Below are 26,612 nucleotides of genomic sequence, written 5' to 3' on the forward strand. Positions count from 1 at the left end.
GACATTTAAAGAAGGCCCGGTGCGTTTTGACTCGACCCACGACAGACATCGTCTGTTCTCCCTGGAAAGAGATAGAAATTCTTAAAAACCACAGAAAAACTCCACAAAAAACACACTAGAAAAGACCAGCCAAACTAATCTCCCTCAAAACACACACCCTCTGTTTAGGATTTGAGCTACAGTGACACTCCAATCCCTTGGTTTTCATTTGCATTCTTCATTAGTTTTTGTTCAATTCTGTAATGCTAGCAAGAGCTACAAAACACATTATTACTTGTTTTCTTAACCAGGGATGATGATTTCTGCTCTGATTCCTAAATCAGCTTTTTATTTCCCACTATGCAAATTGCAAATATTAATATTTGCAATTTGCAAACCAAGGACTATTTTCCGACTATCTGAAGGCAATTAGTTTCTGCTGAGATAAAACAGATATGTGTCTACACTTTTCAGTCATATCAACAATAATATTCAGACCTCAGGTTTAGAGATTCTTCACACAAAAACACATTGAAAGGCCATCATATTCTTTCAGATAAATATCACCCAATCCCAGGTGTTATCAGTTGTCACCCATCTTGTCTGCAGGGTCTAATTAGTCCGCAAACGGGAAATAGTTTGGTCAATGTGGTATTGTTGCTCGGGAATGGAAATGGCACGCTGTTGTGGCTTAGCACAATTAGATGTGGCATGGATTATTACAGGACATCAGGCCTTGGATAATAGAAACGGGCACCTGGATTACCAAGCGTGTCCTTTTCTGAGGGACTCAAGGCCCTTTTCAATCATTAGACAAGAATACAGTAAATGTGAGGCAAGAGCTCATGGCACGACCCTGGATGGAATTACTACGAGCATGTGGTTAAACATATTATGCGAGTGCTTCAATCGCACACATTTTCTAAGGCCAAAAGAATATTTTAATTCACATTGCTCCAATGTGAATATAGCTATCACTGTAGTCTCATAGTTAAAACGCTATCCCCACATGCTCCAGTTCCCAAGCCCTCAGACCTTCACATTAGTTATTCAGATTTGGCTGACTAACGTGCCGGCCCCAGAACTGCAGTCAGTCCCACGGCAGTGCGACGTGGTCGCACAGTCCTTCTAGTTCGTTCAGACGGGTCACATTCAGTGGACGAATCTCCTAAAGGGAGCGTATGCAGTATGTGTAGCATTAAATGGCATGAAACAAATGAGCTTCTTTGCAGGGCACAGATGACTCCCGCATCGTGATCAGAGGGCTTTGTTCTGATATCGTTAGCAAGAGGCCAATTTCTCAGCGGTGTAATGCATGGCACGTACACATCAGAAAGATGAATGAACTGAAGGCGTTTCAGGGAGCTGTCTGGTTAGTGAGATAGAGAGAGGTCTCGTGCATATAGATTTTATGAGAGCACAAAACAGGTGGCAGGAAAAGCATATTTCTCAGTAAGTACGTGAGGGTGAACAAGGAGGTAAATCGTCTTTGGAAACTGGTCAGGAATACTGGTTTTTGAGCTGGGTATTTCAAATATAAATATCAGTTACTCAGAGTCAATTAGGGCTATAAATATATGCATTTTGCCACAAGGTGGCCAGTACGAGCCAACTATAACGCCACAATATTTTCCAATATTCAATTCATATCTACAGTCAGTTAAACCTTTTCTCAAGTTGAGCTTGTTTGTCTTTTTTCCCTCATTTCTCTCTGTGAAGGTTCAAGCCCATCTTGGATCGTCCATTCTTATGGTGAATTAACAGATTAACAGATGCATTCAAGTCCAGTGGTTTCTGCCTTTATTCAAGGATTCAAGGATTCAAGGATATTCTTTATTGTCATATCAAAGAATGATACGAAATTTGGACTCAGGTCCCGGTGAGCCAGTAATAAAATATATAGTAATAAAATATATAGAGCGTAAAATATATACAAATATACAAGAGCAGAATGTAAGTGTGAAGTGTTTGTAGTGCAGGAAGATGGGAGTCTACTATTCACCCTCATATTCCCACAAATTGTCCAGAGGAAAGGCTGTGGATCCTGTTCTGATCTCCAACTTACTGCAGCACTGTCAGACACACCCACTCGCATTCACACATGATCGCAATACAAGCAATGGGCAGTTTTCCAGGTTTTCACTTCAGTTTAGAAAGTAGGTTATTATGGTTTTGTTTGACACGGCGATGTCATTTTAACACCACTAAGGCAGGAAACTGTGTGGCCTCTGGTGCGACCTCAGGGGGTCCAGGACCACAGTTTGGGTAACCTTCGATGGAACACATCAAAAGTTTATTGCTTCTCCTGCGTCACAGGACAGTCTGATGTTGTCTTTACTTTTAACTTTATTCGTTTTTTGGGGGGGAAAATGTAACTGACCAGAGGTTTATTTCTTGGTTTTAGAACTTGTTTGTTTTTTTCCTATTTTGTTTGTCAGTTTTTCATAGCTGATTGTATCTTGTTGCGTCCCGAGCCATGGATGACCGACACGCAGAGCTGTCCTTGAATGCCTCTTCAGCTGTCAGAGTGTTGCTGCCGCTTAACAAGCTGTTCATGCTGGATGACAGCAAAAACAAGAGGGATACTCTCAGCAGAGGACTCTGGGGCACAGTGAGGGGAAGAAAAAAAAATCTATTTTTCATTGTCAGATCCAGTGATATGAGGAACACTGTTTCACACCATCATAAAGTCGTGTTATGTCAACAAACCCAGCAGATTACGTAATGCAGGATTTGAATATATAGGGATATTATGGACAATGCTATTATGGACGACACGATTAGGCACATGCCTTCAACTGTTCAATCAGATTCCACCAACACTTTACTTGTTTGAACAGGCAGTAACGGAGTAAACATAAACAGATATACCATTACTTAGCTGAGTGGGACTATTTAGTTTGTTTGAGTAAAAGCCTTCAATAGAGCTGTGTACTCCATAGTTAATATTGCTGCTTTCTTTTTTCTTTTCTTTTTTTTTTACATAGATGTGGCATTTACAGGACTTGTTTTCCACGATGGCTTGTAATATTAGATCTGTAGCACCAAATATGGGCACAGATATGTCTTCACGTGTCCAAAATGGGTGTTTTAATGCCTGATCCATGTTTTTGGCTTTATTCACGTTTATGTAGAATGTTTCTGTAACCATGGTACTATTTATTTGTGTATGTTGCTATTTTTCTGTATTTGTTTCCTGCTTTGTTTACTTTCTCTCTCAGTGCGGAACAAATTCACAGCCTCTGCGAATGAAATATGCATTTGGTGTCCTGTCAGATTTTCAGTCCAAAACTGGTCTCAATTATAAGTAGAGCCTGGTTGCTTCCTTTGTTCAATACAGTAGAGTGATGGTCATGGTTATCAACTAGTGCAAAGATGTGCAGTGAAACTCAGCTTCTGCTTCCTTTCTATCAGAAAACATAGTTCAGTGTACATCTTAGTAAATGTGCACAAAATAAACAAGTCAATTGTTTGTCTAAGAAGGGATGAGATGAAGCAGAGAGCTTATCTAATCCGGTCCCATCCTTACGACATACACACTTTTACAGAAAAAAAGAAAAGAAAGTAAGAAAAAGGATTTTATCTTAATCCCTCAAATGTGGTTGACTTTTCTTCGTCTGACGTTATCTGAAAAATATCTGGATAAATGTTGCACTTACAAAGAGAAATGTGTTTTCATGATGTCCGGTGTGCTTGTTCCTGAATATAGCTAATTATTAGGCTAACTGGATCAAATGCACATCAAATACAAATTGAGTGTGTGAGTTTCAGGAGGTTTTCTTTCTTCTTTTCTTTTTTTGCTTTAGTAGTCAGCACCCTTGCCTCATACTGTCAAGGCCCCAGGTTAGAGTTTGGTTTTGGCTTTGGCGCCTTTCTGTGTGGAGTTTCTCCTGAGCTGCTGCTGATTGATGACTTTAGATTGGCCCGAGATGAAAAAGAAGGGTGGATCGATGAATAAAAGTTTGAGAAAAGTGTTCTTTTCTGCAATAAACCTGTTTTTGTTTAGTTTTGTATGATCCTCTTGATGTAGCTGAGCTGTGACACAAACATTTTCATGTTCGGTATAAAGTCGGGAACGTTCTAAAAAAAAAAAAAAAAGAAAAATGGCAACGCAGAGATGAGCAGATGGAGGCTTTGATTTCAAACTTGGTCACTCGGTTATGCGGCACATCTTTTTGTCATTCCCTTTTGACGTGCCGCACCAGCCTTTTTTTTTTTGTTGTTTTTTGTTTTTTTGTGGTTATCTATAAGCTTGTGCTTGGCTGTGAAATCATTTAGTCAACTGGGAAATAACAGCTTGGGAGCTTTTTGTCGAGCCAGCAAAAGAGAGAGCTAATCAGAAACCTGTTTGATACTGAGCCAGTGTTTATGCTTTGGTTTGATTGGCTTATGGACACACAAAGTGTATAGCTGGGTCAGCAGGGACATAATCTGAAGACAGGAAAAGACCAGCTGAGGCTTCAGCGCCTTGGCCACTGTGGGGGCTGACCCCTTGTTTATGTACTGGCAAAGACAAATTTTTTTCCGGCATTTGATAGTTGGCAGGTGTTAGAGACTCTGTTAGTATGGGAGGCGGGACATCAACGTGTGATTGACTGCTGGTGGGTGATGCCCAAATGCTCAGCTGCAGCCAACTGTTTCCATGCCAGCAGGCGGGGAGGAAGAGATGGCCATAGTGAACATTGTCCAATAATTATGTGGTCAACAGAAGAGGGTCGATCTCCCGGGGATCGCTTGTCTGTGCCCGCGACACGCTCGCCCTCCTCAGCTCTGTCACCTTGATAAAGACACGCTTGTGCCGCTTTTTGTTTTCATTAGCGCTTTAATCCAATTACTGTGTGGTCTGCCCTAATCTGTGAGAGGTTTGCGTCGTCCTCCTCCCCCCCCCCCCATTCAGAGATGACTCCAGAAGTGGCTGCACACGCTGTGTCATCCTACACAACATAATGAGTACTCAAGTGCTGCTCGGCCTCCCCGCCCTGCCCCTGGCTCTGTCTGGCTGTATCCGAAATGGTGCGTTCCCTCCTATTGATCCTCTTCCTGGTGGAGTCACAGGCAGGCTTATCCGGCTCGGCCCAGCTTGTCTGCTTTCTGAATGGTCACACAGAGAGCGCTGTGTGCATGTGCCAGGCTTCGTGGCTCTGTGTAGTCACAGGCATCTTGTGGCTGAGTGGTCATTTTGGCTCCCTCCTTCCAGACCTCCTGCCCTCCCAGTCAAACATTATTTGCCTCTTTGTAGTTACAGTAATTATTAGAAATGCATAAAAAAAAAAAAAAAAAAAAGTATAAATCACCCCGGTTAGCACAGCCTCAGTGTATTTCATTCTGTTAATCCTTAATGGCTTCCTCACAAGAAGCTTGCAGGGCGGCTGCTTTGTGGGCTCTTTCATGAGAGCGTGTCGTGACTAGCACTAACAGGGAAGCCACTAGAGAGCTACTGTAATGATTAATCTGGAAGAATGAGCCCTTCTTTTTGTTTTTTTTTGCTTTGTTTGTGACAGACCGTGGTGATTCAGTGTGTGTGCAGAGATGTTGCCATTTCAGTCTGACTTATTGTTCTTGTATATGTTTCCCAAGCAAGATATTAAAAAAAGGCTTTGCGGAGAACTTAGCCTCCAAGAATCTTTCCATGTCACTGATTATGCATGTCTTTTTTCAACATAGTGACAGACTGCTCTCCCTCAGTGTTTGTGCAGGTTGTACTACCCCGCTGAAGCTTTAAAAGGAACACGCATCTAACTGGAGATTTAGAAATATTAATAAACTCACAGCATCGACGATCTCTGTGTTGCAAGTGGATTGCAAAGCTTATTCGGTTTGTTTATGTTCATAGAATTAAGTCAGTTGTTAAGTGAATTACAAATCCTATTTCTCATGTATGAAGTGTCCATCGGGGCACAATGTCTGCCTTTTCTTGTGGCCTCGATTTCAACCTTCTGAGCACTGACTCATTACAAGAGGACACAGCGTAGCATGATGGGTCACAGACGCTCAGCCCTCCGCCTCCCTGGGCTTTTGTTGTGCGGTGCACAGCTGAGGCAGATGCTGAGGGCCACTCGTACTAAATTGCCTGAATGAGGGCAAATTCTGTTGGCCACTGAAGTGGAGCTGCAGCGCAGCTCATTGAGTCACAGCTTACCTTCAACACAGGGAGGAACAGGAGTGCAGTTCAGAGCGGCACACACCCATTACAGAGACAGTGTGTTTCAGTGTCACCGAAACATCTTACACTACCATGACGGTGGTTACCTCTGCCTCGTGCTTTTTATGTGCTTTTTGTCATTGTTTTGTTTTTTTTCTTCCTTCCTCCTTCACTGTAGTCTGCAAAACGCACTGGAGTGTGCCATATCTGGATGCAACGTACATTCAGGTGCAGATGGCTAAACTGAAAATATCTCTACTGAAGTGGAAATGATCTCGTGAATACATATGATGCATTGAAAATACTGCAAAATGCTAAAGAAAATTCCATATTGTACAGTATATGTCTTAAAAAACTAAAAAAATATTTTTTTAAAAACACACGCAGTGTTGCTGGTTCAATTAACAGCATTTTACATTATTCATCTTAGTTATATATTGAATACTTGATATAAAAATAGTACGGGTTTTATCGCTTTGATCGGCTCCTTGAGAGGATAGGACGGCATAGTAAAGCTCAACATCTGCAGCAATATTCTCAAAATGTGGATAGGGCCTTCCCTTGGGGGGGGGGGCTACAGAACCTTTGAGGGGGGGGGGCTGAGAGACATTCCTACCATCTGATAGAAACATGTCGGATGATTTTTGTCACTGCCAAACTGAACCGTTCCCACTTCCTGCTGTCTAACAAAACCCCTCGATGCTGCTTCTCAGATAAGAGATCATTCATGCAAAGTGTATAACTAACCAAGGGATTTATTTTCCGTTAAAGCAACTGCTGTTCCTTATTTACCCACTGGGCATGGTACGGCTCCGGGAGGAGTCATGGCCACTGAGTTGATAAGAACATGCAGACTGCGCACTGAGAAGTGACATGCTTTCACCGACGTCAGTGTGGAGAGAATTACTGTTGCTTGCAGGATTTCAGATTGCATTTTCTCTCCCCCCTAAAGCTCACCGGTTGGTCGTAATGAATTTTGTGAAACCTGCATTTGATGTGAACATTTTCAACATGTACAGTAGTTGTAATTCTTGCGCTAAAACTAAGGATATATGCTGCACTTGTTGGTTTTTATAGCATGTTATGCTAACGTTATCAGCCCGGCCCATTTAACATCAAATTGTGCTGCATTTGAGCTCAAATTAGTCCACATCCCAGCTATTAAAGCTTTATGTGATTAAATTGAGGAGAAAGATATTATTTGGAGGATAAAATGTTTTTTTTTTTGTGGCGCTGCTTAAAAACCTCTGATCTGCAGTGTAATGTGGAGGTTTTTTCTTATGACAACACGACAGTATGATAAAGTTAATCTGGCACACAGGGTGACTTATTTCACAGTACTTCAATGTCCCTGCCGAACACCTTTTAAATAGCCACTCTTTAGCAACAGATACAAGTCTAAATCATCTAAACTGTGGCAGCTCAGCGCCGGCTGCCTCCGCCTCTTATTTTAATGTGTGCCTCCCTATTATATAACTCATAAATATGACCATTACGTCAGTGTTTCGAGTGATATTTTACACCCTCCTACTTTTTAACACGTACCATTCCGCTGCTATAAAATAAATCCGACCACTGGCTGACAGTTATTACACTGATTGAATATTTTCATTTTTTTTCACATGTAATTAGTTCAGGTATAACTCATAAAAAATTTAAAAAAAGCTCTCAGGAAGTGTGGATTACATTGTAAACCTCCTTGAAAGCTTATACTTGCTAGGGAAAGAAGATGTGGCGATAAGATTTGAATTTTACAAGGGCAAATTGGACTGGGCACTTTGAAATAGATATAATTAAGAAACAGTCAGCTTCTCTGTGGCAGTGGGCCCTTTCGCATTGCTGCAGAGGCTTTTCTTTTAAACTTACTGCACGGAGACTTACTGTAAGCTGCAGGCCATCTGTTATGCAGTCTTAGAGTTAGAAAGTAATGCACAAACGAAATGCCCCAAGTGTCTAAAACCTTGCAGATATTGATGCCTCAGCTTGGGGCTATAATAAGAGAAGCACCAGCTGGGTCCCCAATGAATCGTTAGAATAGGCTCTTTAAACACGGAGTTATTTCACTAAATAATAGTGGACAGAGGGTTGACTTTATTGGTTTTATGCCATACGCCTTTTGCTAACTGCAGACACTGAATGCATTGTGCCACGGGATGCATTGTACCACCATTGGCTCCTGGTCCTCGTCCTGGCGATCATTTAAAATCGTGCGCCTTTGTTTTGACAGCGTCTTCAGTGTAAATAGTCAATCCTCGAAGGTTGCACTGCTGCGTCCAATCAGACAGCCATGAGAGAGAGAGAGAGAGAGAGAGAGAGAGAGGGGGGGGGGGGGGGGGGGGAGCGTGGGGGAGCGGGGAGGGAAGAGAGCGAGTGGTGATGTCAAAATAAGAGTAGAGGAGAGAGCTGGGAAATGCGTTTCCATGGCAACTGGTAGAAATGAGTATAACTGTGGTTGAGAGGCATGAGCAGCAAGCAAATACTGAGTTCTTCCTTATAACAAGTAAGACCTGAATACAGGCACTTTGGCTGTGCTCTGCCACTTTAAGACGAGGATCTCAATGCTCCGTTTGTTCTGAATTACATGCTTTCTAATGATTTTCTTCAAGACTTCCTCATGAATACGACGACGTGTGAAGACCTTACGCACACAAACAGTGGACTTATGAATCTGTGTCTGCTGCCATATAGACCAGTATTTTCCAACCTTTTTTGAGCCAAGACACACTTTTTTCTTTGGAAAAATCTGGAGGCGCACCACCACCCGAAAATGTTAAAATTTTAAACTCTGTAGCCTCTATTAACAATATAAAGTCATTCTCATCAATGCTTTATCAACATGAATCAGATAAATACAGAAAAAAAGTGTTTCCCAATTTCTTTTTTTTATTTTTACTCACTCAGTGTGAAACCTGGACCTGATGGATGAAGAGCTGAGATCCTGGTTCACATTCTTCCTTTTCAAAAACTTCTCCATCACTGTCACTGACACAGTACTTTGATTCAAGATGGTAGCAGGAGGTGGAGATTAACCACACTGACGTCTGTCACTTTCCATTTCACCGGCAAAGTTCTGTGCTGCCATCTAGTGGTGAAGAGCATTGTAGCGCTCACGGAGTTGGTCGCTGCAGGGCATGATGGGAGCTCAGGTTATGTGTTGCCGGAGGTTATTGAGGGTTATTGTTGGGGTTGTTGTGTGTCTTGATTTGTGCTTGTGTTGTGTTTTTGTTCCTCGGTTCAGATTGTTCATTATTTCGTCTAGCTTGGTGTGGTTTGTTGGATGTTGGTGTGCAACCAGGAGTGAGAAATGTGTTGTGTGGAGTGTCATCCTGTTATGAAGTTCCGGTTGCGTGTGTTCATGTCAAAATAAAAGTCTCTGGTGATCAGCTGGCAGAAAAGAATCTCAACTCAGAGCAATTCTTCAGCGGCGCTCGCCACAGTATTTATACATGATTACTCTTCAACACACTGCTCTCACAGCTGACAGCGGCTGTGAGAGTCAATGTTTTTTTTTAGAAAAATTTGAAATTGGATAATTTCCCACGGCACACCTGACTATATCTCGTGGAAACACCAGTGTGCCGCGGCACTGATATAGAGTACACCTGTTTTTAAATAATCAGCAGCGTATTGTTTGCATTGTGTTGCAAATTCAAAGAAGTCTGATTGTCATAACCAGTATTTCACAATTATACTTTTAGAATTTTGGATTTGCGGTGAGGAAACCAACAACATAAGTGGTGAGTTGTTGTCAACACACTCTCTCTCTCTCTCTGTCTCTGTCTCTGTCTCTGTCTCTGTCTCTGTCTCTGTCTCTGTCTCTGTCTCTCTCTCTCTCTCTCTCTCTCTCTCTCTCTCTCTCTCTCTCTCTCTCTCTCTCTCTCTCTCTCTCTCTCTCTCTCTCTCTCTCTCTCTCAGGGCACGGGACAAATGATCAATTGTGAGTCACTCTGTTGCTGTACCTTATAAGCACACTGGTGCGTATCATTACTGAGGCAGACGCACTTTATTTCTGGAGACGTGCAGACGTGAAATCAATCGCTTTTCATTTCACAAACGATTTGATGGTGGCTTTACATGCATGTTCGTTTTGCTGTGTGTGCTTGGAAACTGAATGGTACAATAAACTACTACACCTAAATATGTTCTTGCACACAACATGTATTCCAGAAACCCCTGTGTTGTTACAAAGAGGATTTTTGAATATATTGCTTCATGAGTGTCTATTTCATTTATTCCGTTTCTTTGAAGGACAGATCAGGTCTTTTGTTTATTTTAGATCACAGATAGTAAGCTGTGGAATAGAACTGTGACCGTCAATTTGGCAGGCTTAACTTTAAGAGGTTGTGTGTGTGTGTGTGTGTGTGTGTGTGTGTGTGTGTGTGTGTGTGTGTGTGTGTGTGTGTGTGCGTTTACGCTGGCAGAATAGATAATGAGCTTAATCCCACATGGCAAGTGAGGCGAGTCACGGCTTGGGTCGAAGCTTACTACAACATCCAACAGCCCAGGCTGCAGCACCCGAGGTGTTCTCAGATAACCACGGAGGCTAAAGGAAAAAGGCCAGGCTCTGCATAAATTCCCATCTATATGGTGTCCTTGGCCTTCATATCTTATCGGTCCCTCCCCCAAATAACAGAGATTTCCTGTGGGCCTTTTACTTTTAAGATACAACCCAAGCCGGTTCAAGCAACATTAGCCTCTTTAAAGTCCGCCCACTGCAGCCACTGATTATGCTAGCTCAAGGACATCAATGCACATCATTTCCATTCATGAAATAACCTCCTTCCACCGCCGTGGCTGGATTGACACAACCACACACGTGCCAGCACATGAGCGTGTGCTGATATGAAGTGGTGCAATGCCATAGGGCTGTGCTGAAGGAATCATAAACACAAGCCTTATTAGACACACACACACACACACGCACACACACACACACACACACACACACACACACACACACACACACACACACACACACCACAGTACACTGCAAAGTGAATACATAACATCCATTCTGGCTTCTCCCAGAACCAGTGTTACCTTGAAATAATGATCCCATTACTGATTGCTCGTAACCCCTTTAAAAAGTAAAGTAGTTACTTGTTTTTGAAAGTAACGAAGTTAGATTACAAGTTACTTTTTTCATGACTTTCAGAAGCTGCCAACGACACCCCCCATCGTCTCAACATGAAAATGAAACAAACTGCTGCTCATTGCCTCCTGCACCATGTTGATACATATTTAACCTTTGACCTACATTCTTTGTTGTATTTACATCCGACTCACAGTTTTATTATCAGATTTTTACAATTGATATTTTTTTACTTTTTTTTTTTAATTTATTCAGAGATGTAGTTGTTGTCTGTTGTTGCATTATTTATCTATTCCTTTATTTGAACTGCCTGCTCTTAGCTAGCAGTTAATTGTCCCGACTTTCCAAATGAAAACTCCAAAACTTGTTTATCAAAAATTACACTGTTAACTTCAAAATTGATTAAGTGTTTGGCTCGGCTCGGGGTGCGCTGGCTTTCAAAATAAAATCCCAAACGTCCTTTAAAAATAAATATCTTTGTTCCTCAAAAATTACAATTCTGACTTCAAACTGGATATTAATTGTTTATATAGGCTTTCAAAATAAAACTCCACAGTTTTTCCAAACCAATAGTTGTTTATTACAAATTACACCAAAACCCTAAAAATAGGATATTTAGAGATTAGCTAGATTAGAAGATAGTTGGTTTTTGAAATAAAAGCCTCCCACATTTTTCAAAATTAAAGTCCTTTCTTGTGAAAACCTCCAAAGTGTATATTTGATCAATATTTAAAAGGGCCAGAGGCCATGATTGGGCCGACCCCGACCGGCCAGAGTGCAGAGTGCGAGGTCCCGATCAAGGCTGCTTGCGCCTTTAAATTTCTATTGTATTTTTTTATTCTTGTGTACGATGTGAAACACTGTTTTAAAGTGCTATATAAATAATGCTGACTTGACGATTCTGTCATTCTTACTGATCCCAAAGTGGGCTTTTATTCTGATCTAAATATTTCTTCATCAATGTTAATGTAGTTTTGTTCCATGTTGCTATAAGCCTTATGAGATTAATCTACTACAGAAACCACCAAGGATTTGTTGGTGCCTCACAACGGCATGAATTATTGACACTGCAAGCTGTCTCCTATAGTTATGATCACCCTGCATCCAAATATGACTTTGCCCACAGCCACAGGAAATGTTGCATCACAAACGAAACCGCTAATGTCAGCCACAGATTCACAGATAATTTTGTTGCATTCAGACGTGCCTGTTTGGAAACAATACAAGGGTCAGACTTAGTATCACCTGGGATATTGGGGACAATTTGGCAAACCATATGTCTGTTTGCACATCATCTAGCAAGTTCATTTAACAGAAAAAAAGACCTGAATTACTATATAGAATTATAATATACATATACATATATATATAACACCAGGATCTCAGCTCTTCAAGCATTTATTGTTTCCATAAAAGTAGTGATTATTATGATTATTATATCTAATCTTTGTGTTTTTACCTTTGTTCTTTCACTCAGTCTTGTTCCCTTATGACTCAAACTATTGATGTGAAAACTAATTTAAAGCTGACTGTCATCTGTGAATGTCCGTGATCAAGCCACAAGCAGCTTTTACACAATACTCTCATGTTCCAGGCTTCATTTATGGAATTTCCGGGGGTCAGTACAGGCTGCCCACCCCATTGGGGATTTTTTATTTTTTTTTTATCTTCAGTTTTAGCACAAGCACTGGGATGGTTAACTGCAGGGAGATTAAACGTTTTCTCAGAACTGGGTCACTCTTATCTGCTTGAATTGTTTGTTCCTCAGTAGGTTTCTCAGCCAGCCTGCTGTGAGGATCTGAGGAACGAAGCACACAGACGTGTCATGTTGTCTATACGTTGCTTCTGGTTGCTAATTCCCCTCATTTGTGCCACATATTTAGATTTGAACAGTGTCATACACTGTGCGTCGTGGCTGAAGTATTTATAGTCTCAGAAGAAACTACGGGAGATGATAATGCTTTCTCAGCAAGCCTCAGAGTTACTGACACACCCTTAAGTTTAAGTATTGATTGTGGGATGGAAAAGCAATTACTCATCAGAATTTCAAGCAGTGAGCAAGCAAGGCTTTGAGGCCCTTTTACCTTCGAACAGACATGGTCTCACTCACGGCAAAAGTGCACCTGTGCACAGAGCAGGCTGCACGCTTTAAAGAGGTTATGCTTAGTCTTTTGAATTTGAAATTACAGGCATGTTCTGCGAGTAATTATAAATAAACCAGAGACAGAGTGCCCTTTTCCGTTCCCCCTTTAGGAGCCAGGTGCACCTGCACCCTGGCACACTGCTATTATGGGATCACCGAGCAGCGAAGAAGAATGCTTTCAAGTGCAAAAGTAAGATGGAGCAAATCTTCTACTCCATGAAGGCGGACCTACAGCTGTGCTGGAGCCGAGGACTGAGGCTGATCGCAAATAGAGTTTTACCGTGTGCCATATCACCTGTCCAAAAAAAGGACGGCTGTTGGATTCTGTTGATTGATGCCGTTTTACAGGATGAGTCAGTCACAAGCTGTTAATGCAGTCACTGGTGGTGTGACTTGTAAATAAGTGAGCACAACTGGCATGTTCTGGAGATGCACATACAGTACAAATCCCGCTGCTGTCTGACGCTGCAGGTATTAGATAAACTCAGAGAAACACAAACAGCTGCAAGCAACAAACACAAAATTGTAAACTTTTGCAGTGATTCATAGCTGCGAGGGACATTTCCCTCGATACTACAAACGCAGTGCAGAGGGAATATAGATGGACACATTAAAATAACCACAAAGTTTATACATGTTCACAACAATCAAGTTATGTTGATTTTATTACAGTGAAAGTTGAAGCCCTGTTGTCGTGGTCAGTAGGATTGTTTGAGAATGAAAGTTCATGGCCCCGTCCAGCTGTTGTTAAGATAATTTGGTCTGGATCGTCGTGGTTGACTCACCAGAACAACATGCCGTGAGCTCGGCTAAAAATACCCTCGCCAATCAGGGAATTAAGAAAACGGCACGTGACTCGTATCCGTCGAGCATGTTTGATATGTGGACTGCAGAAAACTCCAAGTTCAAAAGAAGCCTTTTGTTGTGCAATGTCTGCGTCCGTGTGTGACGTGTGGATGATCCCCAAGCCGTCTCGTCCTTAAGTGGGTTTAAAAGAGAACATTTGGGATTCACATGGAGATTAAATTTCGACGCCACACATTTGCTTTTTTTGTTAATTTGACCACCCCCTGCTTTGAATGAGTTTTTGCCCTTTAACGAGACTTGAACTACAGTCGCTTGTTAGCCTCTTTAATATATGAAACGTGAGCTGTTGGTTGGAGAGCAATTACCCCGTCTTCATAACTCTCAGCAAAGAGGAGCCAGGGCTCTGCCTTCAGTCTGAAAGAACCAATTAATGCTTGGCCTGCAGAATAATTAGATTTGGAAAACTCTCCACGAGTGCAGGTGTTTTGCTGTTGTCTTCCAACACTGTACACAGAACAAGAAGAGTGAGAAGAAAAGCAGTTCGCGGGGAATAGGCTACAGGATCATGCGATGAAAATTCCCTGGGGGACCGTCGTCCCTCGGAGTGTCAGCTTGCTCGCAGGATATGAGAACGGTTTTGCATTGTTGGTTTTAATGGGAAGCTCAGCATTGTGAAGTCTACTGACAGCTTTTGGAATGTGGTTTGCTGCCTTCTGACTTTGTGACATTAATTCAATGCTCATATTTGATGTAGTTAGATGAAGGGATGCGATTCCTTTACACTTAAAAGTATTACTTCAGAACTTTTTCACTCTGCTGTTTGCATTTTAATGGCTTTCATTTCACAGCCGCTTCCCTATCCAGCAATTTTAGGGAATACATTATCGACTCTTTTACAGATTTAGCAGCGCACATTCGCCTTCCACTTACCAGCCATGGCGTTACAGCCACTGAAGGGTAAAATAAAGTGAAGGTCTTGTTCTAAAAGTTGACACGTTCGAAGCAGGAGAGATGGACAGGTGGAAGGATGTGAGCAGGTTGACAAGGCGTCTCCAAAACTGTCGCTGTTGTGGAGCGTTTCCGCTCTCAAATGTCCATCAGAAGTGGTCCAAGGATGGAAAAGTGTGGAACGGGCGAAAGGGTCAACGAAATTATTGTGGGTGTAAAGCAATTTGCATTGGCCCGTTGCTGATATCTAATATCACCGCCAAGTCTCCTTGCCTTGTGGTCAGTGCTCAGGAGTGAAGGAGTGAAGTTGATGCTCGTTCTGAAAGGAAGGTGTTTGAATACCTCTTGCAAATCATTTGATCGGATAGGTTTTGGGTTGTGTGATTACAGACAGGTCTGGGAATCCAGTCAATACAAAAGCTTCAACATTGGTTATCAATACTGAACCACAGAGCAGCGAAAGACGGTCTGTTCTGATGAATCACATATATTTTGCAGTGACATGCATGGCCAGGTGCCTGTAATTATAACCTCGATTTTAATACTAGGTTATCGGCCGATTTCTTGATTTTGCTAATCGATCGATCTGTCTGATTATTATTACGACTATTCGATTAATCTTTTTGTGGAAAGCACTTTTGTGTCACCTTTATTTACTCAGGTCGGTTAGTAACAATGCATCTTCATGTAAAAAAAAAAAAAGAAAAACACAAGGAATTGTGCATTTTACAGTATTTTATTCAACTAATTTCTGTAAACCACAGTTCGAAGGGAACACAATGAGCTTCATGAATGCTTAACGAGTAATAATTAGTAATAACACAAATATAACCTGCTGTCTCAGTGTGCGGGTCACACGTCTTTGTTTTTGTGCCTTTAGTGTGAAGTGCTCCCACAAGTTTTCCCTCCTGTTCTATCTCTCTTCTCCTGTTACTTGGTCTTTTTGCCAGCCGCCAGCCGCCGTCGCCGTCTAGCTGAGAACATTGGCTTTGCTGTGACTCACGTGATGAAAAACAAGGCCAACTGTTGGTTGTTCACTGCTTCTCCCGCTGTGACGGTAGAGTCCAACCATAGGCGGCTCATTACTGCCACTCGGTGGTAGCTGCCAGAACAGCCACCAATGACTAAAGTTGGCAACTATTTTGATATTTGATTTTAATCAATTAAATTGACAAGTTGCTTGAGCCCAAGGAGTTACGTTGGGGGAGGTTTCATCATCTAGCCTCCCGGGTCTCCCCAGGGCCGTGTCTCCTCTCCCGTCCTCATTTTAGACACTAACAATCACCCCGGTCAGTCTGATAACTGATTTGGAATCAAAACTGCAGACAATTCATTAATAATCAGTTCCTTACATGACCATGAACATTCCCATGGTCCTGTCGCCACCCAATTTGTAGTCTGGTGTGATGGTGCGTTTCTTCAACTCAACATACATAAAAGCAAGGGCATGTGAATTGATTTGAGACAGAAGCTCCATAATAACAGTCAAAAAATTAAAAAAAATGAATCCAGACAGTAGAGACTTAAATGTATATATACAGTATATTGGGACTCTTCTGGATAACAGGCTGAATTTCACTTGTCACTCAAAGAATCTCCACAAAAAAGGCCAACAAGTGTCCTGTCTGGGGAAACTTTCTAGGCTCCAGATCGATCCGCCTCTGATGGGTTTATTTTATAGATCATACATTAACTTTGTGCTGACCTTTTCTTGTTCTCTGCTGGTTTGTGATAGCCTGAGCACCAGGTGTGAAAAATGCACTGAGCCGAGTCACACAGACGAGCAGTATGGCTGTGAGAGTTCAGCAGTGCACACGAACAGACCTGTAGAGCAGGCAAGTAATCAAGAAGGCTAATGCCATCCTGTCTGACGTGCAGACTTCCAGTTTTTGCCTTCTGGCTTTCAGCTCAGACTTCTTCATGTGAAGCTCCCCTTCGTCCCTAAAGCCTTTTGAATATGGGACAGGGTAGGAGGAGTCGGACCTAATTTGATTGGTGCCTTCTCACAGGAACAAACTTGCCTCCACTTTAACAAACTTGATTTTTTTATAGCTGATGGGACTATTAGTTTTTTTCACCATTCTACAGAGTCACTAATACTGATGTTGTTTCAGTACACTGTGTTATTCACCCTTGGATTTTTAATGTGTGGTTCTGTATACCATGTGTGTTATTTAATGTTTTTACTTTGCTGCAACACAAATTGCCCCACAAAGGCACAATCATGCAATATGGAAAGGTCAGGTGGCAGCGATATTGTGAATCTTTGGGATTCACATTTTGCTGGGTGACTGTCGGTCCTGCTGTGCATGTGGCTGTTACCTTATGGTATACGACCAACACGTACTCCTGTAAGTGTTGTTGCAGATCTTGTACAGCTCCCATGAGAACTGTATTCCCAGCTGGCAGTGGCCTGTTTCAGCAGGATATCGTACAACACAACAGCAAGGTTTCGATGCTGACCAGGCCTCCAAGTATCCCAGATTGCAATCTGAACAAATGTTTTTTTGGGATATGCTGGACCAAAAAAAAAAAAAAAAGATAAAATAAAAATCACATCCATAGAGGCTCCAAACGGAACCTCCCAGGGCTTTAGAGACTTAATGCTCACCTCTTGGTGCCAGATAGCGCAGTACACTTTCAGAGGTCTTATTGAGTTTTCCCAGTGAAACTGATATTGTGCATGGGCTCCTAAAAGCATATCAGTGTTGTGAAAAGTCTTGGTTGAAGTTTGTGGCTCCATTGATTTGTGCTGTTTTACTGAGGGCTGTTTGTAATGCAGGTCTGCCTTCATTATAGATGGGATGGGAGGAAGAATTTCACACGGCCGTTGCGATGCATTTAATCTCTTTGCTGAATGGCAAACAAAATTAAACATGATGAGTAACTTTTGCACTTAATTTGCCCCTCAAAGACAATGCTGTGGTAAGCTTTTAGCCTGTTATTAATGATTCTGCAGCAACTGCATTTCCGCGAGACAATACAGAAAAACCTGAGCAAGTTATCTCCCCCTCATCCTTAACTGCACCGTTTGTCTTTTCCCAGCAGAAATGTCAAAGGAAATAATTGTCTGGTTTTTTTTTTTTCTCTCTCTCCCCACACAGGGCCTGCCTATTTCAGTCAGTTTGATTAACACTGGTAGACTCTGGTGATGGTGGTGTTACTGTGACATTCCTGCTTTGTAATGTAAAACCATCATCTCCTACTAATTCCCCCCCCCCCCCCCCCCCCGGACACAAACTCTTTTCATGGTTTTATCTCTGGGGCTTATCCCGTTCAACCTTCACTGAACCATCGTACTGTATTGGTCTTGTTATCAGAGGGTTTATCACTTCACTGCTGAACCTATTTTGGTTTTTCTCCTGCTGATTTGTGGCCTAATTTTTGTGTTTGGAGTTCCTGGAAAGGCGAAGACTTCTCATTCTCATTTGAGACCGTATTTTTTTTTTGTGTGTGTGTGTGTCGAGGATGTTTTACTGACTCAACTCTCCTTATGTTGGAAACTATTTCGGTTGTAAAATGCTTTCAGGTATTGAGTGTGATAATGGGGCGTAATAACAAACTTCTCGGCTCGAACAATTATCATCAGTTTGCATCCTCTGCTGATGAGTTCAATGGTTGTTTGCCTAAACGAATACCAACCACGTTTTTACACAGTCCAATTAAAAAGCTAAATCCACCAGCCGTTTCTGTAAAATCATCATAACATTGTTCTCATTAGTGGCTTGTAGAAAGAACTGAGTGTTTATGTCACAGTTTGATGTTCCGTCACTTTGAACATTGTGTACTGATGATGAGAATATAAATAGTTGGACTCATTTAATATTAAAAACTTTCAAACAGCCATCGATTAAAAAGCTTTGTGGTACATTGACTTAAAATAGGTTGACGCTGATTTTCACAGCCTATATTCAATCAGCACTGATGGAAACTGTAGTGAAGACTTTGCGCAGGTGTACCCGTGTTCGAATCATCACCATGACCGTGTAACTTTCCATTAAATGTCGTAGAAGACTTCTGCACGTTGATGGAAAATGTTGGGAAATGAAGATCCAGAGCCCGGATGCACAGTCACCCCCAGAGTATTGTATGTCGCAGAGTGCCTTCTGCTAAATTAGCATTTGAAATCAGGGTATGGTTTAAATAAAGCTATATCTCGAGGTAAATTCTGTTTTCTGGGCATTTTCCTTTCTTGTTAAGTTTGTTTGCATGTGGGTGGCTTACCTGGATAACGCATGGCGCCAAGATGCAATATGGGAAAAGGGCATGCCAGCGGAGGCAGTGTGATGCTTTGGAGAGTATTCTGAAAGGGAAGCCTGGGGCTTGCATGTATGTGGATGTTACTTCAACCCCGACCAACTACCTAAGCACCTTTTTTCATGGGAATGACATCCTTGGTCTGTCTCCATCGGGATAATTAGAGTGGCTTTATGAGCAGGGCCGTCAGTTTAAGGTCGTGATTTGGCCTCTAAATTCTTTACATCCAGATTCTGGATTCCCGAGTGTCGACCTCAGAACCATCAGTACGAGAAGCTTCAGAGGTGGAGCAAAGTCCTTGTCTAGATAGATCAGGACTACTATAAATGAGTAATAAGAGAATAACCTCCATGAGTTTAATCAGGTGGCCTTTGACATGGATATCCACAGCTCTTTCTATAAGATCTTGAGAATTGGACTATATACATTTGGGAATTTGTTCAAATTACAATGGACCGTTTATTAAATGAAGTTTCAATAGACCATACCATTTTATCATTCATAGCCCAATATTTGAGTTGAGCAAATATTCATATTCAAGTACTTCTTCAGCCAAGTTCTCCTGACAGTAAGCTGAAGATCCTGAACAGGTCGCCAGTCCATCACAAGACAAGAGCGCGCACACACACACACACACACACACACACACACACACACACACACACACACACACACACACACACACACACACACACACACATCCATAGTTGTGGATAATTTAGAGACCAATTTTCGTAACACACATGTCTGAACTGAGAGTTGACCGAATGACTCTGATGAAAGTTTAGCATGCAAAGGTAGAACTGGTAAACTGCACAGAGAAAAGTCCTCCCGCACAGAATTCAACCCACGACGTTCTTGCTGTGGGGCAAACGTCCTCACCCCCACATCGGCACGTCGCCCTCCGACAAATCTGACAGAAAAAAATCGAGGTGAAAGAGTTCTAATTAAAATCTGATTTAGTGAACTAAATGGAGCAAAGTCCTGACATCGTTTCAACGTTCTAGTTTAATAAAGACAAAGAACATGGGATTGGCGAAGGATTTGGTGTTCTTTCACCTTTTTTGATGGAATGTCACTTTTTTTTTTTTTTTGAAATGTCTTAAAAGTGACTGTAATAAATCAATCTCCAACCATTCAGTCCACGGGTTGACTCTGCTGAAATCGTTCCGCCTCCCTGCTCCAGACGTTTCGATTAGACTTTATTGCCCTTGTTCCCCGGCGTCACTCGGCGACCCCGCGTGTCCACGCTCGTCCTGACCTCCGCCGAGGCACAGACGTTCGTTCACACAGTCCTGTTCCCAGCTTAAATAATGGAAAGCTGGATTTTGGGCCCGTTTAGTCACTCTCCTCAGTCGACCCTGTGACTGCACCGTTGGGAGCCTTCTGCAGGAAACAAGTGACGCTTTGTTCTAATTAAGCATAGAAGAGTTTCAGGCCATACTTTTGTCCGTGTCAAATAATAGAAATGTGTCTTATTCATCCAGTCTCCGATTAAGAGCCGGATCTCACCCAGAGACACGGAGCATTTATCTTGCCAGACAGACAGCATTATTTCTAAGAAATTTTGAAAGCGTCGTAAAAAAAAAAAAAAAACATTTCTCTGAAGGTACATTGGGAGCACAGGGCTGATTCTTACCGCTGAATTTTCACTGAGTAATTGCAGTGCGGGCTTGATGTTATTCCTTTTGAAAAGAAAGGGAGACTGCAGGCAGTAGAGGAATAGGAAATGACCATTTCTTCGGAAATGGAGCTTTTGAGTGCCGACACTTGCGTCGTGCGTCTCTCGATGTGCACGTGCATAAGCTCTCCACAGGACCCCGCTTCCTGCTGCCTTCTCATTTGCAGTAAAAAAGTTGACGCATGATGAAAAATGTGGACGTCGCCACCTACAGGCACAGATGATTAAAGCCGCGCCAAGTTTTACATTTGATTCTTCCAGCCGCTCGATCCTACTTCCAGTCGTGACGGAGCTGGAATCAATCCCAGCTGACATTGGGTGGAAGGCAGAGTACAGTCTGCCGGTCGATCACAGGGCTAACGGAGAGTTCTCAGGGTTAACCAACACACACACACACACACACACACACACACACACACACACACACACACACACACACACACACACACACACACACACACACACACACACACACACACACACACACACACACACACACACAGAACCAGAATCGAACCGTGGGTCCTCAAGCTGCTCATCACGGTGCTTCCTGCACCCGATAATCCTGTCAGCTAAATAATCTGAGCATACCTACTGACAATTTTTCCGAAGCCCATTTTTTTATGAATATGACTTTGTTTCCTTTTCAACCGTGCAGTTTAGTTTGCCCAGTCGCGCATTTCCTCTTTTAATCCAAACAAAAGTTGCCACACCTCGTCCTGCAGTGTCTTAAATCATTAAACACAAACTCTGCTCGCCACTGTAAAGCCGCCAGTACAACTGCAGTTGGATTCTCACTTGTAGAGAACAAACAAATGACTAAACGACACTTATGAGGTCTGTTCACGTCCTGGTAATTAGTGAATCAATGAAAGAATATGGATAAAAAAAATACAGGCCACATGGACCATCTGTCTGTAGACGGTTTGTAACTAGTGGTGTTCATCTTAAACGCTTCTTTATTTTTAATCAGTGTTTTTGTTTGGTCTCTGGTCTTATATTGTGTGTTTTGTCTTTCTCTTGTAGTTTCACTGGAGGTGCAGATCACACCGGCGCAGGGTGAGATTAGTCTGGGAGAGTCCAAATTCTTTATGTGTGAAGGTAAGTTTCCACATAATCTCCTTTTAATTGCTTCATACTGTGTAACTTCTCGCAGCCGAAATGTTCTCCTGAATCAAACCCATATCCAGGAAGAGCACGAAAGTGTTTCTGGAGGTTTAAACGCCCGCGATTGATCTTTCACATGAGTTCATGTTCATTTATTTCAGGGTTTGATTTAGGCTTTGCTGCACTACATTAATTTCTGAAGAATTTTATTATATTAGAATAGACTTAATCCTTTTTCATAAATGATTTCTTGAAAAAGCTTTGGAGCCCAACAAAACCTGACAACGGATCAATTCACGACAATGCTGAATAAGAAACCATCTATTTGAACTTTGGCCCCACTTGTTTTAAGACTTATAGATTTCACCCAGTATTTCATTAATTAATAACCGACACAAAACTATAGTTCACAGGAGTTGCTTTTAAGTAAACTTTGATAAAACTTTTTTTTTTTTTTTTTTACGTTTGTCCTGAGCCAGGACTTGCGTGAACTGTTACCCCTTTTCACAAATGGGTTTCTATTCTTCTACATTTTGTGAGGCTACTGTATGAAATTGTTTTGAAATTTGCATTAAACTATGGCTGCCTCTCTCCAGCTCACACTTCTGATCGTAGATGAGTGGGACTGTGAAAGTACAATCAGAGAGAGCCTTGCATTATCAGCTGCACGACTTTAATTGTTAAATCATGTATCTAAATTGCTTCCTGGTTCGTGTCTTCATGTTAATTTCATCAGTTACAGCCCCGCGTTGCGTCCTTTGTGATGTTCGCCTCCTGCGTGAGAAGAAACGCCGCCTCAGGAAAACGGCTAATGGCTTCAATATATTTTAATATGATGTTTCTGACTTGGTTTTTTTTTTTTTGCTTCCACGGATCAAATGCATAAACTGCCACCTACGATATTCAGTCTGTGGGCACAGCTTGACTTCACCGGCGCGAAGCACATTCTGCGTGGATACCTGTTTTCTTATCCGCCGCTCTCTCTGTGCTCTCAGTTGTAGGCGTCGCCAAGCACATAGACTGGTACGGCCCGAGCGGGGACAGAATCGAGCCGAACAGACCAGACATAACTGTAACCCGTAACGATGAGTCATCCTCCACCCTCACGCTGTACAAAGCCGGCACTGACAACGCGGGGACGTACAAGTGTGTCGCCAGCGCCGGGGACCAGCAAGCAGAGTCCACCGTCAAAGTGAAAATATTCCGTAAGTTTGTTTCTACCCCCCCCCCCCCAACACCTTAGTCAAATTATGCAACCATATGATCGCAGAGGAAAAAAGAGAACCCTGTTTATTGAACTCATAGTATTTTATTGACTGCTCAAGGGCAACACATTACTCTTTTTCTTCTCAAGTGAGGATGGATTTTTTCATCAGTTCAATAAACGGTCGGAAGACCATTAGAGGGCTGCTTAATGATCCTGTCTGTTGTGCAGTTCTCGTGAGTAATGGCTTTTATTTTCCATGAATGCCAAGCATCAGCAATTGTCCATCAGAGATGAAATCCTGCTCTGAACAGAACTTTCCTCTTGTTATTCCACTGCTGATTTGGAGTTTCTATTAGGCGTGGTCATCCATGTAGACATTACACATTAAAATCAATACTGGGTTTTTTGTTTACTTTTTTTTTTTTTTTTTTTTTAATTCCCCAAAAAGTTTTCGGTCTTTGTTAGTTAGAAAACTGGTGCTTTTGGCTCAATAACTTCTTAGATAATAGATTCTTGTTTTTCATTATTATCATTTAACCCTTCATAAGGTAAGTGACTATTTCTGTCGAAGTGTTGCTCTTGTTCTTTCTTGCAGATTTAATAAATGTCTATAGCCTGAACCTGACACGAAGTTCTTATTTTTTCCAAATCAATGTAAGTAAGTTAAATATTAAATATTAGATTAAAGTGTTCTGCTATGCTATGATAATTTAATGCATGTTTGCAATACATTTCCTGGAATCACTGTGTTTCTCTCTTTGCTTGGACCAAGTGTCTTTTCACTTACTACAAAAACATTTGAAATCACAAAAGCAATACATCTACTAGGCATGTGTTTCTTTAATTTTCTTTTCCAAATAATATATTTCATTGTTCAATAATTGATCGATTAAACTCCTTTTGTATATTGTGTTTACTGTGTTTTCTGTTAATTTCATCCTTTCTGTGCTTATATTAGCCACCATAAAGCCTGTACTTATCAATATTTGATATTACTTATTTAATTGTATCATGTCTATTCTATTCTATTCTATAACAGCTAAAGTTTTCACAATAATCCATTTTGAAATGCAAAACATATTTAAGTTTCTTTTTGATTATTTTTTTCCATTTACACCCATATGCATTACTTATTAATACTTTATTATATATTAGCACTTTTTCCTTTAAAATAAAAGTGTTATTTTAGTGGTTAAAAGAGCTTCAATCGTTCACTTTTTGTCATCGAGGAAATTACTACTGCAGTCTTGGCAGTTTCACACACATGCCAACCATAAGAAATGAAGCAGCAATTTGCAATATCTTGTGCAATGCCACCTCCTGTAATAGAAGTAAATTATAACACATATTCCATACATATCATTACGTGGGCCCCCTGCAGGTAATGAGTTCTAGGGGAGGCGAGTCTGCACTAAAAGTTTTGCTACTCGTTTCAACAAATGAGCTGTACGTTACGGCTAAATCTGTGCTTGCATGTTTAGTCTGGATGGAGCCGGGGACTTGAATGTTGTTCTTTAACTTGCACCCTGAGTCCAGTCAGTCGGTTGACAACGCTGCTCTTTATGCTGCCGACAGCTCCGAGCTCCGCTCAGTCGCCAGGCAGTTCTGGAAACGGCTGTGAACCGCTCAGTTAAACAGTCAGGGGGAGGATGTTGAGACTGGAGGTGATCTCTGGGATCACGTGAGGTTGTAGTGACTTTAAGTAGATGCGGAGGGAACACAATACGTTTCCTACCGACACGTGGCATTTGGTGATGTTTGTGAAATTGACTGAAGGTGTTTCGTTACAGAAAGAATCACCTTCACCAACGCACCCTCGCCGCAGGAGTTCAACGAGGGCGACAATGCCAACATCGTTTGCGACGTCACCAGTTCGCCCCCGCCCACCGTCATCTGGAAGTACAAAGGCGTAAAGATACAAATGGAAAAAGACGGTGAGACTTCTCGGACTTGTCATTTTAATTCCGTAAGCGTGTTCATGTATTCACTTCTGCAGATTTCTCTGTGGTATTCAAAGTAGGAATAGACTTCACTTTCTAGAGTGCGTTTTCACCACTTCTGAAGTCTCAGAACGCAAGACGTCTGTTTTGACGAACACCACCAGCGTTGAACAACGGGCAGACAAGTGCAACGCCGCCAGACAACACTAACATTGCATTCACATCACATGGACATTCCAGGCCACTTGAAAATGACATTAAAAAAAAAAAAGGCGAGATGCCACAGATGAGTGAGGAGAGTACGTTTGATGGTGGAATGTCATCCAGGGCCATCGCCACACACCTGGATGTGCAGCCGCCGACAAGCCAAAAAAATGAAAATAAATTGTATATTATAGCAAAGACAAATTAGGGGAAGAAAAAGAAAATAGCGTACTCATGATTTTGTTTAAACAAGAATGAAATACATACATGAGATCCATTGATAGAATTTGTATTTAAGTGATTATATTTGTCGGCGAACTGTGATTTGTCACTACTTCTTTAAACATTATCGTTCCAAGCTGTGATATTTAGTTTAAATCCCTTCGCTTGCATGTCAAATGCAGGGAATATTCCCAGTGAACTGAATGTAGAACTTTCTCAACTATGAGCATGACGCTGCAGTCCATGTAATGTTTCCCAATAAGTACTTTGTGTTTTGCAAATGTCGGCATGAAAACAAACGACAGTCGAAATGAACGTGAGTGTAATCCAGTGGTTTCACTGTAAGGCTGCAGTTTCCAGGAGCGAACTGTAAAAATAGAGCTCAACACATCCAGCCTCTAAGCCCGGGTGACAGTGTTGGTAATTTATTGTGTTTCTTGGAGAGAAACTACACGGCCATAATGAAAGCACACGCAGACACCCAAAGACAAGCGGCTTAATAATGCATATGCAGATGTACCGCTGTCACAGACTTGAAATTGCTCGTGGCCTCCTTTTGTTGCCATTCTTCTGCGGGGTTTTAGCCGGGGCTTTTTTGGAGGAAAAATTAATTTGGTTTTGAATTTGAAAATACAACCCCGCTATTCACCCCCTGACACCGAGCAATATAACAATGCGCACGGCGGTGTTGCTCACCGGGAAATAATAACGGGCGCTCATGTGTGGGGTTGTAATAGTATTTTGGATTATTACATGATTAAATTCATTCGGTTCACATTTCATCTGGGAAGTGAAGGAGTTCACGGGGGCTTTCGCCACATTTCTCTTTTGGTGGAAGGACTGTTCGAATACACTGATATGAATTTGACAAAGAAAATTGCAA

General features: G+C 41.8%; 1 protein-coding gene across 1 annotated transcript in view; it reads left to right on the plus strand.

Annotated features, from left to right (window-relative positions):
* Positions 1 to 26,612, plus strand: part of ncam1b (neural cell adhesion molecule 1b) — a gene marked incomplete at both ends in the record, with an annotated part of 88,643 nt that overhangs the window by 19,289 nt on the left and 42,742 nt on the right. The window contains 3 exons of the mRNA XM_080509518.1: positions 22,076 to 22,150; positions 23,152 to 23,361; positions 25,154 to 25,297. Of these exons, the coding sequence (XP_080365644.1) occupies positions 22,076 to 22,150; positions 23,152 to 23,361; positions 25,154 to 25,297 (429 nt within the window). The remainder of the gene's footprint in view (positions 1 to 22,075; positions 22,151 to 23,151; positions 23,362 to 25,153; positions 25,298 to 26,612) is intronic.

This window comes from Blennius ocellaris (assembly GCF_963422515.1).
Source record: "Blennius ocellaris genome assembly, chromosome: 2".
NCBI classification, from domain to species: Eukaryota; Metazoa; Chordata; class Actinopteri; order Blenniiformes; family Blenniidae; genus Blennius; species Blennius ocellaris.